The 14,433-nt window shown below is 34.6% G+C and overlaps 1 protein-coding gene across 1 annotated transcript; it reads right to left on the bottom strand.

Moving 5' to 3' along the window:
• Positions 1 to 3,450: 3,450 nt before the first annotated feature.
• LOC103501621 (transcription factor MYB97) lies at positions 3,451 to 5,874 on the bottom strand. Its single transcript, XM_017047536.2, has 3 exons — positions 5,489 to 5,874; positions 4,531 to 5,395; positions 3,451 to 3,844 (listed from the first exon to the last, which is right to left on the bottom strand). The coding sequence occupies exons 1-3, from the start codon at positions 5,822 to 5,824 to the stop codon at positions 3,489 to 3,491; spliced, it is 1,557 nt and encodes a 518-aa protein (XP_016903025.2). The 5' UTR covers positions 5,825 to 5,874; the 3' UTR covers positions 3,451 to 3,488.
• Between the last annotated feature and the right edge of the window lie 8,559 nt (positions 5,875 to 14,433).

Genomic DNA, 14,433 nt, shown 5'->3' with positions numbered 1-14,433 from the left:
TACAACATGATATTTGTGCTATCGCTAGAGGCATATTATAACGGTCGGCATAGCGGTGGAAAAACTATATGAAAGGTCATGGACTTTCAATAACATTGGCTACGACAACATTTCAAGAACGCTATCGAAATAAAATGATAGCGTTTTTGGGATGCTATTGTAACTGATATTTCTTGTAGTGTACTAACGTTGCTTTAACCGCGTCGGCAAAGGTTGATCGTTTAAAAAATTATCACAACCATATCATGACGGCAGATTGTATGGCGTCATGAGAGGTCGAACCTCTACCTAAGTGGGGTAGGTACGTCGTGAAATGTGTGACATTTTGACTTCTTTTAACAGAATTCTCACGACTATATAAGTGGCTGCGTCGATAGTTCTTTACAAACCGACGACGCCATAAGTGATACCGTTGCTAGTTAGGGGTTCTTCTGGCGTTTTCAAGCTGCACTGGGAGATCCCCTCTCAATTTAGTTCTGCATTCACAGAATACAGAGACACACAAAGGAGAAAAGAGAAAAAAGAGAAGAGAAAGAAAGAAAATAGATGAGAGGATCGATTAGAGTCAATTCGTCGCTGCCATCGCCGTTCGTCACCCACCATTCTCGTATTGTCGTCTTTTGGTTTGTCTACCTCACTCGACAATTTCAGGAGATTTTAGTACTTTTAATGTTCTCAAATAGTACTTCATTTGTTTTATATGTAACATTTTGATTGTTTTCATGTAGAAGCAATCGTCGATGAATAGGGTTGTTAGAGAGAAGCAGCTCTACAACCACAGTAGCTAAGCTACGTCGTTTCTACAATGATAAAATGAGCTCGCTGAACAGTGGGATTATCTGATCGGTCGTATGGAGTTATTCAAGGAAACACATACTCGGAGTGGCCAGCTCGTTTCGTAGACGGCTGCAGATGCGCATGTAAGTTTATAAGCTGTCATTTGTCTTTTTTCATACAATAGTTGATTTACACATTTTACTTAATTAACAAAAATTTTATTTGCAGAATCAAATGTTGGAGCTCTAGTCCCAGCCTACATCAAAGAATCTCAACCACTCTCTGGGAATGTGATATGCGAGACCGTTTTGGGTAGACGACTGGGCTACTCAAAGGTATTGGTTGAGGCCCTAAGCCAAAGTCCTAACACGCTGCTGGCAGTTCTTCATCTACATTTATCGAGCGAGAGCTGGCCCACGTTAGAAAGGTTAATGATGAGCAAAAAACTCGTCTTCAGGTAGTAGAAGAAGAGAGTAATAGGAAGCATGAAGAAAGTACTCGCCTGATAGAAGAACAGACTCGCTATATGGTAGAACAGACTCGACAGATGGAAGAAATGAGGAAGATGATTGAAGATCTCTCCCGATCTTCAAGAGGACCTTGATTTCATTGAGGTATGTAATTTTCATCTCTTACGTTCTTCAATTTCGTGTCATTGTAGGTTTGAAGGCATGGAGAACTTTCATGGGACGTCAGCATAGATTATGTGTTCAGTTTTCTATTTTTAGTTTAAGCTTTTCGTTTTTATTATGTATGTAATTTCTGAACTACGACTGTATATTTTTGAATTATTTTTAATATAAATTTCATTTGATATTTCATTATATTTACGTTTATTGTTTTTAGTATTTGAATGAATTTAAATCGAATTCGATTTCAATTTACAAAAAAAAATAATAAATAAATAAATAAAAGAAATTTTTTGAAAATATTATAATAAAGATTTCGCATCGCACATTATGCGTTGCAAATGGTCGTTCTGACAACGCTGCGTCGTTAGAAGGTTTGTCGAAGACGCGTCAGTGGTGCATGTACACCGACGTACTTGATAAAGTCGACAATAACCTATTTGGTACGCCCCTATCAGACATCAGAAGTTCTTTAATGTTGACGTGTTGACAATGTTGGCAAATACTGCATCGACAGTAACCCTTTACGAATCCCAACCCGTTAAAGCATCGGGAGAGCCTCTCACGATGCTTTTCTCATGACGTTCTTGCCGACGTCCATTTTTGCGTCGACATAGCCTCTCCTGACGCATTCCTGACTTCTGTCGACGCATCTTTGTGTCGGCGTACCCCCTTCTTCTTGTAGTGGACGTGTCTTACATAGCATCGGGGAAAGGTAAATAATTATTTAATTGTTTACTTTTCCTAGACACGTTCAATGAAGACGTTAGGGTTGGTGTAAACATTTTTGACGTATGTTTGCTTGGTATCGAAGAAAATTAAAAAATAAAATAATAATATCTCTTTCCTCAACGCCGTGAATGTTGACGTCGGGGATTGATGGACAATTCCCGATGTATTCTTTCGTCGACGTCCCTTTCGGCTCAGGAATGCCCCGATTTCTTATAGTGATGGTTACTAATCTTGTGTGTAGCTTGCTAAAGACTGCATTCATTTCAATTATACTAAACTGCTTTAGGGAGAGCTTAAAATTGAGATCATTGAGGAGGATTGCTCTTCGTTGGGGGAGCCTAAGGTTCATTCTTGAGGAAAAAAGTTCTCATTCACTTAGAGGAGTCTAAGTTACTCAGTGAAGAAAGTTCATGAAGAGAGAAGAAAAAAAGATACTTCTGAGAAGGAGTCTCACATGCTTAGGGGAGCCTAAATTTGTTCACCACTAACATAGTCACATGCTTGGGAGAGCCTAAGTTCTAAAGAGTGTGAGAGTCTTGCATCTAGGGAAGCCTATAGGTGTTCATTGAGTTAGCTTTATTGTTGACCCAATTGTAATCTTGAGCATATACGGATAAGTACAATGTTGAAATCACTTAACTCAATTATAGTAGTGACTTATCTTTCTTGGACACATTGCATGCCCTCAAACTTAGGTGTTATATCATCGAACTGAGTTAACAACTCTTGTGTGTTACTATTATTTCTCTTATTATTGTATTTGCTGGGACGTATTGTGTAATAACTCAATCTATGTGAAAGAACCACTTTTCAAAATCTTACTCTTTGTAAGAAAGATGGTGCAAATTCCAAACTATATATATACTTTTACAGAAAGATTTCACATTATTATGTAACCACACCTGGTCTTTTTCTCTAAAATTAATATATACAATAAAGGAGAGAAATTAGAAAAATACATATAATTACATAGATATATATAATGAAACACATGGGCAGTTATTGGAAATTACCAACTTCGCCAATATACACGTTTACTGTATATAAATAAATGTGTGAATCCCTCTTCAAGTCTCACAATATATATAATTTTCTCAAATAATAACAATAAGAAAAATTTATAAATTAAACAAAACCCCATCAATTTTGAACCCACATTTAGAAAATTTGCAGACTTATTTTTTTCTTTATATATATATATAGATATCGATATTATATTTAGGGTAATTTATCTATTTAATAAATGGCGATTCAAATTGAAATCGGAATACAAATATGAATTAATGAAGTTGTTTGTATTTTGATTAGATAATAAATTTGGGTTTTTTCTTTCTGTTTTCGTTTAAATTATTAGCAAATTCCAGGCAAGTTGTCCCAAGGGCAAGAGGCATTATTGTTGTTGGTTCTTGTAGATTGGTCTTGTGGTTCAGTAGTGGAGACAGGGAAAAGAGCAGCAATATGTTGAACATCAAGACCACCAACAACAATGTTGTCGTTATGATGATGATGTTCAATTGGTAAAATTGATGATGAATTCGTTTGTCCTGATGATCCATATGATGAAATTTGTTGATGTTCTTCTTTGTTATTGTTTGTGTACCATTGTGGAAGTTGCATGTTTGATGGCATTGCTGCATTTAGTAGTTTTGACCAATCTTCACTTCCACAACTCCCATGTTCGTCTCCTTCTTCCTTTGTTTTTGTGCCTGTAATTATTTACCAAAAGAAAAAAAAAGGTTTTTAGAGAAAGATGATAATGGTTAAATGGATGTGTAGATGCACAAAAGTATTTAACTAAATTGACATATTCTTAACAACTTTCAAAAGAACAGTACATCAGAGAGTTGGAGAAAAGCTCGTACGAGGTAAGCCAAGTAAAGACCAAAAGAAAGAAGTTAGAAGGACTAAAAAAGAAAAACACTAGAGGTTGAAATGACATACAAATACAGCTAGATTGATGGCAATAGTTCAAGCTTTTGTTTATACGGTTTCTTTTAACTTTCACCTTTAGGATTTCATTTCACACATCCTACTAGACACAAACTTTGAAACCTTAGAATTTTATTAGATGGTTTTATAAAATTTTCAATATAGGATCTATCAGTTGCAAAATTAAAAGTTAAAAGACATTGTTAAGTACTTTCGAAAGTAGAATGAGCAACTTTGTAATTGAATATATAATATAATCAGTGAAACACTAGTTGAAATTTCTCCTTTATACCAAGTTAATTGATCTAATAAATTTGCATGCATGTTATGTGGACAATATTTAAGTATGAAATTAAGGTCTTACTCTTGATTATGAGATCAGAAGTTGGATTCTAACATTAAAGATAGTCATTAAAGTAAAGAAAAGAAAAAACAAAGTAAATTAGAAAGTTGGAGAGGTTACTCAAAAACAAGCAAGTGTTGGAGTCTTGGGCCAACTTATGGAAGCCATCAAAGAGCCGCTGTTCTTCGGGGGAAACCAAAGAAGAAGAAGGAGAAGTTAGTTTAGGGTTATTGGAATTGGCATCACAAGCCAATACCTGAGCTTCATCCAAGAGATCCTCCAGCAGGCCGGCGCTTGAGAAACTCATACCGGAGCCGATCTTTTCATCGTTAAAGGTCAACCCAGTATGGGGAACATTAATTTGGTGAAACTGGGTTGATGAAGGGAGGTCCTGTTTTAAACCACCTACGCAGTTACTAATAACCATTCCTGAGTGGGCGTTATGAAGAATGTGGGGTGAGGAGGAAGAAGTAGTTGCCAAAGTCATGGCCGGAAATTGGAAGGAATCCACTCGGGAGAGCTGTTGCGGCGGCGGAGAATGGACCATAAGAGTAGGATGATGATGAGAAAAATTAACCCCAGTGTGGTGGTTGTTGTTGTTTGTTCGAAAATGCTTGAATCGGACCGGGGCTGCGAGGATCGGGGGTGGGCGATGGAAGGTGAAGGAATTTGGAGGACTGAGAGGGAAAGATGTGAAAGTGTGTGGTTCATGTTGATGTGGTGAAGATAAAGGAGAGTGAGAGTGCATTGTGGTTGGGCTGTGGAATTGGAAGATGGAGGAAGCGCCACCCCCAGTCGGTGTCGTTGGTGTCGATGTTGGTGTCGTTGGCATAGTCGTAGGAAGAGGACTTGTCGGCGTCGTCGGCTGCGATTGTGCTGACATTGGCTTTATGTCAAGAGGATACAATGGCAAACCTTGTCGTTGTCGCCTCTTCACCCTGGTATTCCAATAATTCTTTATCTCATTGTCGGTCCTTCCTGGTAACTACACCCCACGAATCAAAACAAGATGTTATTATCTTCGGTATCACAAGAATTCACGAAAAAGAAAAACCAAAAGGAAGGAAGAAATAATAACCTGAGCGGCCATGCGAGCCCATTTGTTACCATATTTAGCATGAAGCTGAAGAATTAGCCTTTCTTCTTCAGGGGAGAAAGCACCTTTCTTCAAGTTTGGCCGCAAATGGTTGGCCCAACGGAGTCGACAGCTTTTCCCGCAACGGTTAAGCCCCGAGTTTCTTTGAACCGCATTCCAATTCCCTTCCCCATTTTTCCTTACATACTCCATCAAAATGGCATCCTCGGACGCCGTCCACGGCCCTTTCTTAAGCCCGCCTTCTCCTCCATTGCTGCCGCCACCGCCACCGCCACAGCCACCACTCCCCGTCGTCCCAACGGCGGTGTTCGGTGTCATTATAGCAAACCACCAAAGAAAAAGAAGGGAAAAAGCACCTACCCTCGGCAGCCTGGTTGGGCAATGATAATAATTTGTTTATTTACAATTTTTTATTAATTAGAACAAGATTTGGTGATTCTAATTGTGGGTTAGTTCTGTTTGGTGGGGCCATCTTCTTTGCCCCCTCTCCTCTCTCTTTGTAACAAGAAGTAAAAATTTAGCCATTATGAACCATAATGAATAATAAAGAATAAAAAAGATAACCCAGAAGAAAACGGAAGGAATAAAAATAAATAATAATGTTAATTAGATTAGATAGGTATGGGAATGGCAGAGAGACGGGTGGAGGAGAGATGGCGGCGATGGAGGCTGTTGAGAAAGGCCGGTGAGGAGGTTGAAGGAAAGATAGAGAGGTTTTATTGTTTTTATGTAAGGGAGAGTGACAACCAAGTAAAGGTAAGAGACAACCCTTCAACAGCTCTCCCTCTTAACCTCAGCCATCCCTCCTTTTTTTCTTTTTTTACTTTTAATATATATCAATTCTATCATTTTTTTTTACTCTTTTGAAATTTAATGTTCAACCTAGTTTTGGTTGTCATCTAAAAATTGAATAAAAAGGTCATATATAGAATGATCTCATCTAGATATATGTATATGTAAAAGAGTTTTCTATTTAGAATGGTGTGAATGGTGTAGGATGTAAATGTGTTTTTCATATTCTTAGTGGAAATATCATAAAAAAGAATTAGTAAAAGTTTTGAAGAATACTCGCATTTGGACTCTAAATTTTGAAAATCTACCTTTTTCGTCTCTGGGACAAATCCATTTAATCATGAGTTTTCAAGATGTATCTTAGTCTCCGACATTTTGATACTTTAAAAATAGGTATAGTAGCAAATATAACAATTATATTAAAAATAATTAAGCATGTAGCAACAATATTTTTTAAAAATTACAAATATATATAGCAAAATATATCGAAGTATATCAATGATATAAGTCTATCAACTAAAAGATCATGTACCAAATAGTAGTCTATCACAAATAAATCCTAATTATGAATTTTGCTATATATATATAGGATTTTTTAAAAATGTTGTTGTATGGTCGATTATTATTACTAAAATTGCTCATTAGAAAGTGTGAAATAACTTTATATTTTTATTTTAAATAATTGTATGGCATTTTAAATTAGAAGAATAATTTCTAAAAAAATAATCATATATCCACTCTAAAACTATTTTTTCTAAATTTAAAAATGGTTAATTTTCATTAATATAATGAACCGCCAAAAGACTAATGGCCGTGTAACAAAATTAAAAGGGCCTATGGCCATTTTTTTAAAAAATATTTCAGGTCCGGCCTTTTCATCCCTTACTTCTCTTTCTCTTCTGCAACATTTTTCCTTTCCATCGTCTTTTTCTTTCTTCTTTTGCCATTTTTCTTTTATATTTTTTTTGAAATAATGATTTTTTCAATCAATAAATATTATATTATTTAGTTTAAAATCGTGTATCAAATAGAAAAGATATTGAAAAAAAATGTTAAAAGACGAGATCATTTAGATTTGGATAGTCAAATCTAGATACCAAATAATCTTGAAAACAATTGTCTAGGTAATTCTATCAGGTAGCAAATAATCTTTGAAAAAAATATATATTAAAATTAGGTAGTCAAATCTAAATGATGAATCTTTTAAAAAAATCATTATTTGACTAATCTATTAGAAATCTTTGAAAAAAAAATTAACATAAATGATCGGAATCTTGAAAAAATAAATCTGTTTAGATTTGGGTAGTTAAATATAACGCCAAATTTTATGTGCTTGAGTGCAAGTTAATTGGCTGTTGACTGGTACATTCTCGCTATTTTACGTAGCTTGTGAACTCTTTTTCATTTTTGAACGTAAATATGTTATATTTTTTAAATGCTCTTTAAAAATCATATAATTATTTTAACAAAAACAAACAAAAATTATTTCAAAAACCTTTTAAACCTATTTTAAAAATTTACTATGCCCATTTTAATAAATTTTGAGACTAAAAGATAATTTTTTCAAATTTTTTTTATATGTTTGCTAATTTAGAAAATTGACATTTCTTAAACAATCCAAATTCCTTGGAGCTGCCTTACAATATTACTTTGATTTTATATACATAATATGATTGGAGGAGAAATATTTTAGAAAGAATGTTGGCCATTGAAAAACCAAACATGCTAGAAACCAACTAGTTAGAAAAGGCAGAGAGAATGAAGGTGCACCGAGATATCGATCACTAGTAAGGATACATTTCTCTCTTCCGAAACCTAATCACATGACAGAGCAGAAAATCAGTGCCGACACTATCGGCACATCAACCAAACAATTTTATTAAAAATTCACATTACAGTAACATAAATTTTGGCATAATCACATAACGGCAGTAGGGCGATCTCAGCAAACCAAAATTTGGCCTCTCAAGAAAGAATCAGCAGAATATTAATTACAGACAAGTTTTGTCATAATTGATTTTGTCTTTTTTGGAATACAAGAACATCTCAAAACACAGTTTTCCAATACAATTTTAGTAGAGGAAATTTTTTCTATTATTTCTCATTCTTTAGAATCACTCAAAATATACCCAACACCAAAAGAGATGGAAGGTTGGATTTGAGTCTCAATTTTCATCCCAAGTCACCGCCCATCACTGAGTTGGTAGGTTGGGTTGAATTGGATAATATAATACTCAACCATAAAACATTTCAATTGGACCATATAATACTCAACAATGTTTGTCGCTTGTGGCGTAGCTACTCTTTTTCTTTCACCAAAAAAATCCTGCATTTGAACATGAAAACCGTGTGATAAAACAGATGTTTTACTCTTTTGGCATTTGTAACGCGCAATCATCTTATTTTATCTATTTTGCTATGCGTTTTCTTCATTTTACCTCGTGTAAGGCTGCATTGTTCTATCTAAAAGGCCATAATAATTTATATTTCTACAAGTTACCGATAGTTATTGTAGAATTCGATATGAGTTTGATATTGATATTGTATTTAGGAGGAGTCTAAATATAGTAAATGTGAGGGCATCTCACTCTTGGGGGGAACTTAACATATTGCATTTATTGAGGGGATCTCATACAAAGCTTGAAAAAAAAAACCATTTTTGTTGAAGTAGGGGAGTTCAAACTTAGAAGACCTAAGTTGAAATGTAGAAGAGTGTAAACTATATGAAAGACACTAAAGAGGGTCTGCGTTAAATAAGTACAGTAACGACACGAGTTTAGGAGGAGAATATGAATGAACTAGTATCACATTTGAATGAGAGAGCTCTTAAAGATATGAAACTAAGGTTAAGAATGACTTAAAAAAGAATCAAAAGTTATTATTTATATCTTCCTTTTTTGTGGCACGATCATAGGAATTCCAAAGTTAAGAGTCCTTCGTTTGAAACAATCCTATGTAAGCATGCGGACAAGTAAGGTTTGATGTTTGTGAGGACTTGGTGTTGATTTGTGAGGACAAATAAGCTTGATGTTTCAAGGTTGTAGGGGATGGAATGTCAGGGATCCAAATTCTGAATCTTGGTACGAATCTTAGGCGTGGTACGAATCTTTCAACAGAGCTGAAGGTCCCATGTCCAGTGGATATCAGCAGTCTCCTAGTTTCTCGGTTGGTTCTGGTGGAGTTATATCATCTGCTGGTGCACACAGAATTACTAGTCAAATGATTTCTACACCTGGTTTCAGTAATAACATTAACTATGCAAGCTAAGCAGCAACCAATCGTATTCAAGCAGGGACAATTCTAGTAATGGTAGTGGGCTCCCCAGTGTTGAATCTACAGGGTTGTCTCAAGTGCAATTGCAAAAGCAGCATATTGGCGGTCAGAACAGTCGTATATTACAGAATCTTAGTAGCCAAATGGGTAGTGGAATAAGGTCTAGGTTACAGCAGAAATCTTATGGCTTTACAAATGGATCTGTAAATGGTAGCTTAGGATTAATAGGTAGCAATGTACAACTTTTGAAAGAATCTAGGCGTGAAGCTTTAAGAGTACTTTCGTTGTAATTGCTAAACATTTTATAGAGTGAAGCTTTGTGCCTGAAGCTTTGTTACAGGCACTGCCTTTTCAGATCTTATATAGTGAGTCTTGGTAGAATTTTACAAAGAAAAAAGTTAAACCGGCCTGATTTGTTTGGGCTTTGGGGTGGGGTTTTAAGTGGAAACAAAGAGTTGAAGTGTTAGATTTACACTTGGGTTTGCCTTCCTCCATGGCTAGTGATTGATGGAGGCAGAGGTCAAACTAGGTTAGTGGCGACAACGTCAACTAAATTTCAATGAGATAAAATTTTAGATCTCTGATATCATGTAAGTTTGTATATAGAATAATTGTATATTTTTTTTATAATAACCAAAATTACAAACATAGATATACACATATAAAGTAAAGAATATATAAGAATAATATTTAAAAAAAAATTCTAATTATGGCAATAAAATATATATTAATTTAAATTGTAAACATACAACCAAAAGTGTAAAAATCATGTTTCAAAAACTCTCAAACAATGAAATGGAAAAGAATTACGTGGAACCCAAGCTAGAAAATATTACTTAGCCTCTCACTCACATACTGGAAAATGAGATGTTCAAATGCATAAAACTAAACTTAAAAGACTAAAAGATAGACAGAAATATTCATCAATTGAATGCTGGAATTTGTCTCCGTCAAAACTTAGAAGTAGAAATTTATTTAAATAAAACTTGTGGCATCGCCTCTTTTGCACTCACACTAGGGTTGATACATCTGGCCTCTTCTGCACTCTTGGACTTAGGGGTTGGTATATTGTGTTTCTGCATGACAAAGACAAGCTTGTTCAACACACATTCTACCCATGATCAGCTCGAAACCAACAAAACAACAAAATAGAAATGTAAAACTATAGAACGATTTTGAATATGGTGAGATTGGATAACATATTTTTGATGCTATCATGTATTTATAATTATTTTTAGTATTTCTGTTCTTTAAAAAAATTTCAACATAAAGATATACATTATTTATACTTGTAAACTACATAAATGGGTATGTTTGAACTGCACAATTGGATTATATATTTACTCCCTACTTTGTTATTCTTTCTATGTTTTTCAAAACACAATATATTGTTGAAACTATTCATGTAGAAAATTTGTGATATTTTATTAACAGATTTATTATACTTTGTCAAATTTTTATTGATACAGCGAAAAATTAGCACACCTATCATACTAAAATATTTAGTATATCGATAACTCATAGGTCCTTTTAACATAATATTTGAAATATAATCGACATTCTTTTTTAGGTCAATTAATTGAGCAAATCTCACATCTACAAATTTAAGAAAAGTTCACATTACCATTATAAAAAAAAAAGTTTATAATTCAATTCCATACAGACCTTTTAGATTGACCAAAGGAACACGTGGACTTTTTTTAGATCCTTCGTGGATTCATCCTTTATTAAATTAAAATAAAGAATAATTATTTATTCCCATTTGAACAAATTAGAAAAGAATAAAATATGAATATTAAAATAAATAGGAAAACAAATTAAATTAAGTTGGTATACCAAATAAGACCTTGACGTTCATGTAGTTGGTCCAACACGTTATTTTGTTGGCTAAAAAACCAAATTCTTTTTATTCTTAGTCTAATTTCCAAAACAAAGCTGGTAAATTTTGACCCTTTTCTTCCCAATTTTAAATTATTTTCCTTTTATACACAAAAAAATTTGCCTTTTAAACTCACCCACTCCTGCTAAAGAATTTTCTATCCCTTCATTGAAGCAAGTTAAAGCCCACAGCAATGCCTTTCTTTTCAACCTTCTTCAAATGCTTCTCTGATCCTGATCAGCATCAACAATCTAAACACTATGTTTGCAATGGAGATGTCTGTGTACTCAAAGACCGAGCCTCACCTAAGGTGAACGAGAAAAAGATCGATAAGGAACCATCGTCGAGTTCATTCCGTGCTCGTTTTCTTCAAATGAAATAGTGAATGATATATCAACTTGTGAAAGGAGATTAAATTGAAGTTGAACACAGGAAGGTGGTTGTAAAGGAAGGCAAGTTTATGTGGTTTGTGTGAATCATGCAAAGAATTAGAATACTGATCTTTGTTTTTATCATTTATTTATTTTTAAAAGAGGGTAATTGGGGGTGTATGTATATATTAATATGTCTTCATCATCACCTTAATCTTCTTCAATATTATCTAAGAATTAAGACTACAGTAAATTATCGTTTTGATTCGTGAACTTCGATTATTCTTGCTCTCTGTTTTAGTTCCATACAGAAACCAACCATTAGTTTAGTATTTTACAGCTACATTTAATTAACTCCATCTCTCGCAAGCAAGAAATAAGAAATAAAAACAAATATATAGCCAATGGCTAGATTATTATATATATATATATATATATATATATAAACTAGAGTACAATTAAAAATAAAATCAATCTAATGAGAGTAATTGGTGTTGAGGCATCTGTCCACACGGGATTTCCGGAGAAACATTTTTAGTGGAGTTGAACTTGTGCTTATGATGTGTTTGTGTTGATTTGAAGCAAAGTGATTCAATCTCTAGTATTTGATCCTCTGATCCTCTCTCAGTTGAATATTTACATTTGATTTGAGAAAGTGGAGCACATGATGTTCTTGAAGTTGGAGTGAAGTCTTGGAAGAAAGCTTGTATCTTAGCTTTAAAGAAACTTCAATCATTGAGGCTGGTGGTTGTGGGGTTCAAGAGTCTTCTAGCTGGGAGAATTCTCTGTAGATCTTTTGGAGTAAAAATTTTTGTCTCCTTGAAATTCTCTATTTATATAGAATCCTTTGTGACACTACAACAAGTCGGAGGACTCCCGACGCCGTAATGCATCAGTGAAGATTGGAAACAACGTCGGGGAAGACTTTTCCGACGTACAAAACGATGTCGAAAAGAGTGTTGAAAGAAATGTGTCCGGAGAAATATTCTCGACGTGCAAGTTGCAGGACAACGTCGTAAATACACTTCTCCCGACTTCTATGTGGCCATCAACGTCGGCAAAACATGATCCCCAACGTCCTCTATAGGTGTCGGGAAAAGATATTTCCAACGCAACGTTGGAAACATTTACCCTGATGCTTTCGACCTAGCGTTGGGGAAAGGGCTTAGCTTCTGACGCCTTTTGTGTGTCGAAAAATAGTTTATATATATATATATATATATTTGTTGAAATGTTCTTTATTCAATCGTAAAGTATTCTTTTCGATTCTAATTTGATTTAAATTGACTCAAATTTTACAAAATAAGCAATAAATTAGGAAATAATTATATAAAATTCCAAATCCAAAATAAGTATATTATAATTAAATATTACACTATCTGAATATTTGAAAAAAATTACATATAAATGAAAAAAAAAATGTTTGTCTCCTAATGGCCACGTACACCATATTACAACAAGTCCATATCTAAAATGACATAAAAGTAAGTGTAGATATACATATCATTGAACAACGCAAAGTAAAAAACTTAATAATTGAAAAATATGTACCGCCAGGGCTCATGGTTTCCTTTGTGCCCGACTCATTTCTTCTACCATCATCTTCATTTTTTACATTTGTGAAGTTAGTAGCTTTGATGTTTTTCTTTGTTCTTCAATCATGCGTTTAGCTTCTTCAAGCTCAACTCTTTGCTGCTCAATCATGACGTTAGCACAACTTTTGCGGGACTTGGGGTTGGGTCCCCAACCAAGACCTTTTAAGTAGCCTAGTCATCTACCCAAAACCTTCTAGTATATCTCATCCCTAGAGAGTGGTTGAGAACCCTCTGGCGTGGGCTGGGACTGGAGTTCCAGCATTGGATTCTGCAAAAAAAAAAAAATTGTAATTAAGTTATGAAGACATAAATAAAGTACAAAATAAGACAAAAGTATCGCTTGAACTTACATGCACATCCTCATCAGCCTGCGAAACGAATGTGCCATTCCAAGCATGTGTTTATGTGAATAACTCCACATGGTCGACTGGCTGACTTTGTTTCTCAGTGAGCTCATGCTGTTGTTGTAGAAACGACTTGGACTCGCTACTATGATTGTAAAGCTGTTTTTGTCTAGCAGCCTTGTTCGTCTGTGATTGCTCCTACATGAAAACAATAGTTAAATGAAATAATATACCTTTACAATATATAAGTCCCACCTAAAATGCACGACTCATGTAGTGATCGTATAGGAAGTGCCAATCTTCTAGACGTCTTACCAATATGTGCGGTGAGTTGGCATGTACCTGTTCAGGGTCGCTATACTTTTTGAAATGTCTATGACAGTCGCCCCTGAACTCCTTGAAATAAGTGAGCATTTGATGAACAAATCTATTTATTGCTTGATCGTTGAAATTAAGCATGAAAAAGTGCTACACATTACAAAACACCACACATTAGCTTGGTTTATATTTAAGTATGTTTGAAATGAAAACAAATTGTTTACTGCATGTACTTGTAGTGCGCCTTTGACAACCACAATATATCTTCGTCCAACTTCAGCCCACCTAAGGCTTATGTTTTCTCCAGCATCTCGATTTCTTGTAGTGTGAGCTCTATGAGTTTGGGCTTTGTTGG

Source organism: Cucumis melo, chromosome 6, assembly GCF_025177605.1.
Source record: "Cucumis melo cultivar AY chromosome 6, USDA_Cmelo_AY_1.0, whole genome shotgun sequence".
Taxonomy (NCBI): domain Eukaryota; kingdom Viridiplantae; phylum Streptophyta; class Magnoliopsida; order Cucurbitales; family Cucurbitaceae; genus Cucumis; species Cucumis melo.
The sequence above is the reverse complement of the archived record's forward strand: the minus strand, read 5'-3'. Positions and strand labels throughout refer to the sequence as shown.

What these genes read in the sequence shown, in the direction of transcription:
- LOC103501621 (XM_017047536.2), bottom strand. Translation starts at nt 5,824, where the DNA reads ATGACACCGAACACCGCCGTTGGGACGACGGGGAGTGGTGGCTGTGGC. An exon ending in GGGCTCGCATGGCCGCTCAG is followed by an intron (nt 5,396 to 5,488) that starts GTTATTATTTCT and finishes CGTGGGGTGTAG; the next exon opens with TTACCAGGAAGGACCGACAA. An exon ending in CAACACTTGCTTGTTTTTGA is followed by an intron (nt 3,845 to 4,530) that starts GTAACCTCTCCA and finishes AAATAATTACAG; the next exon opens with GCACAAAAACAAAGGAAGAA.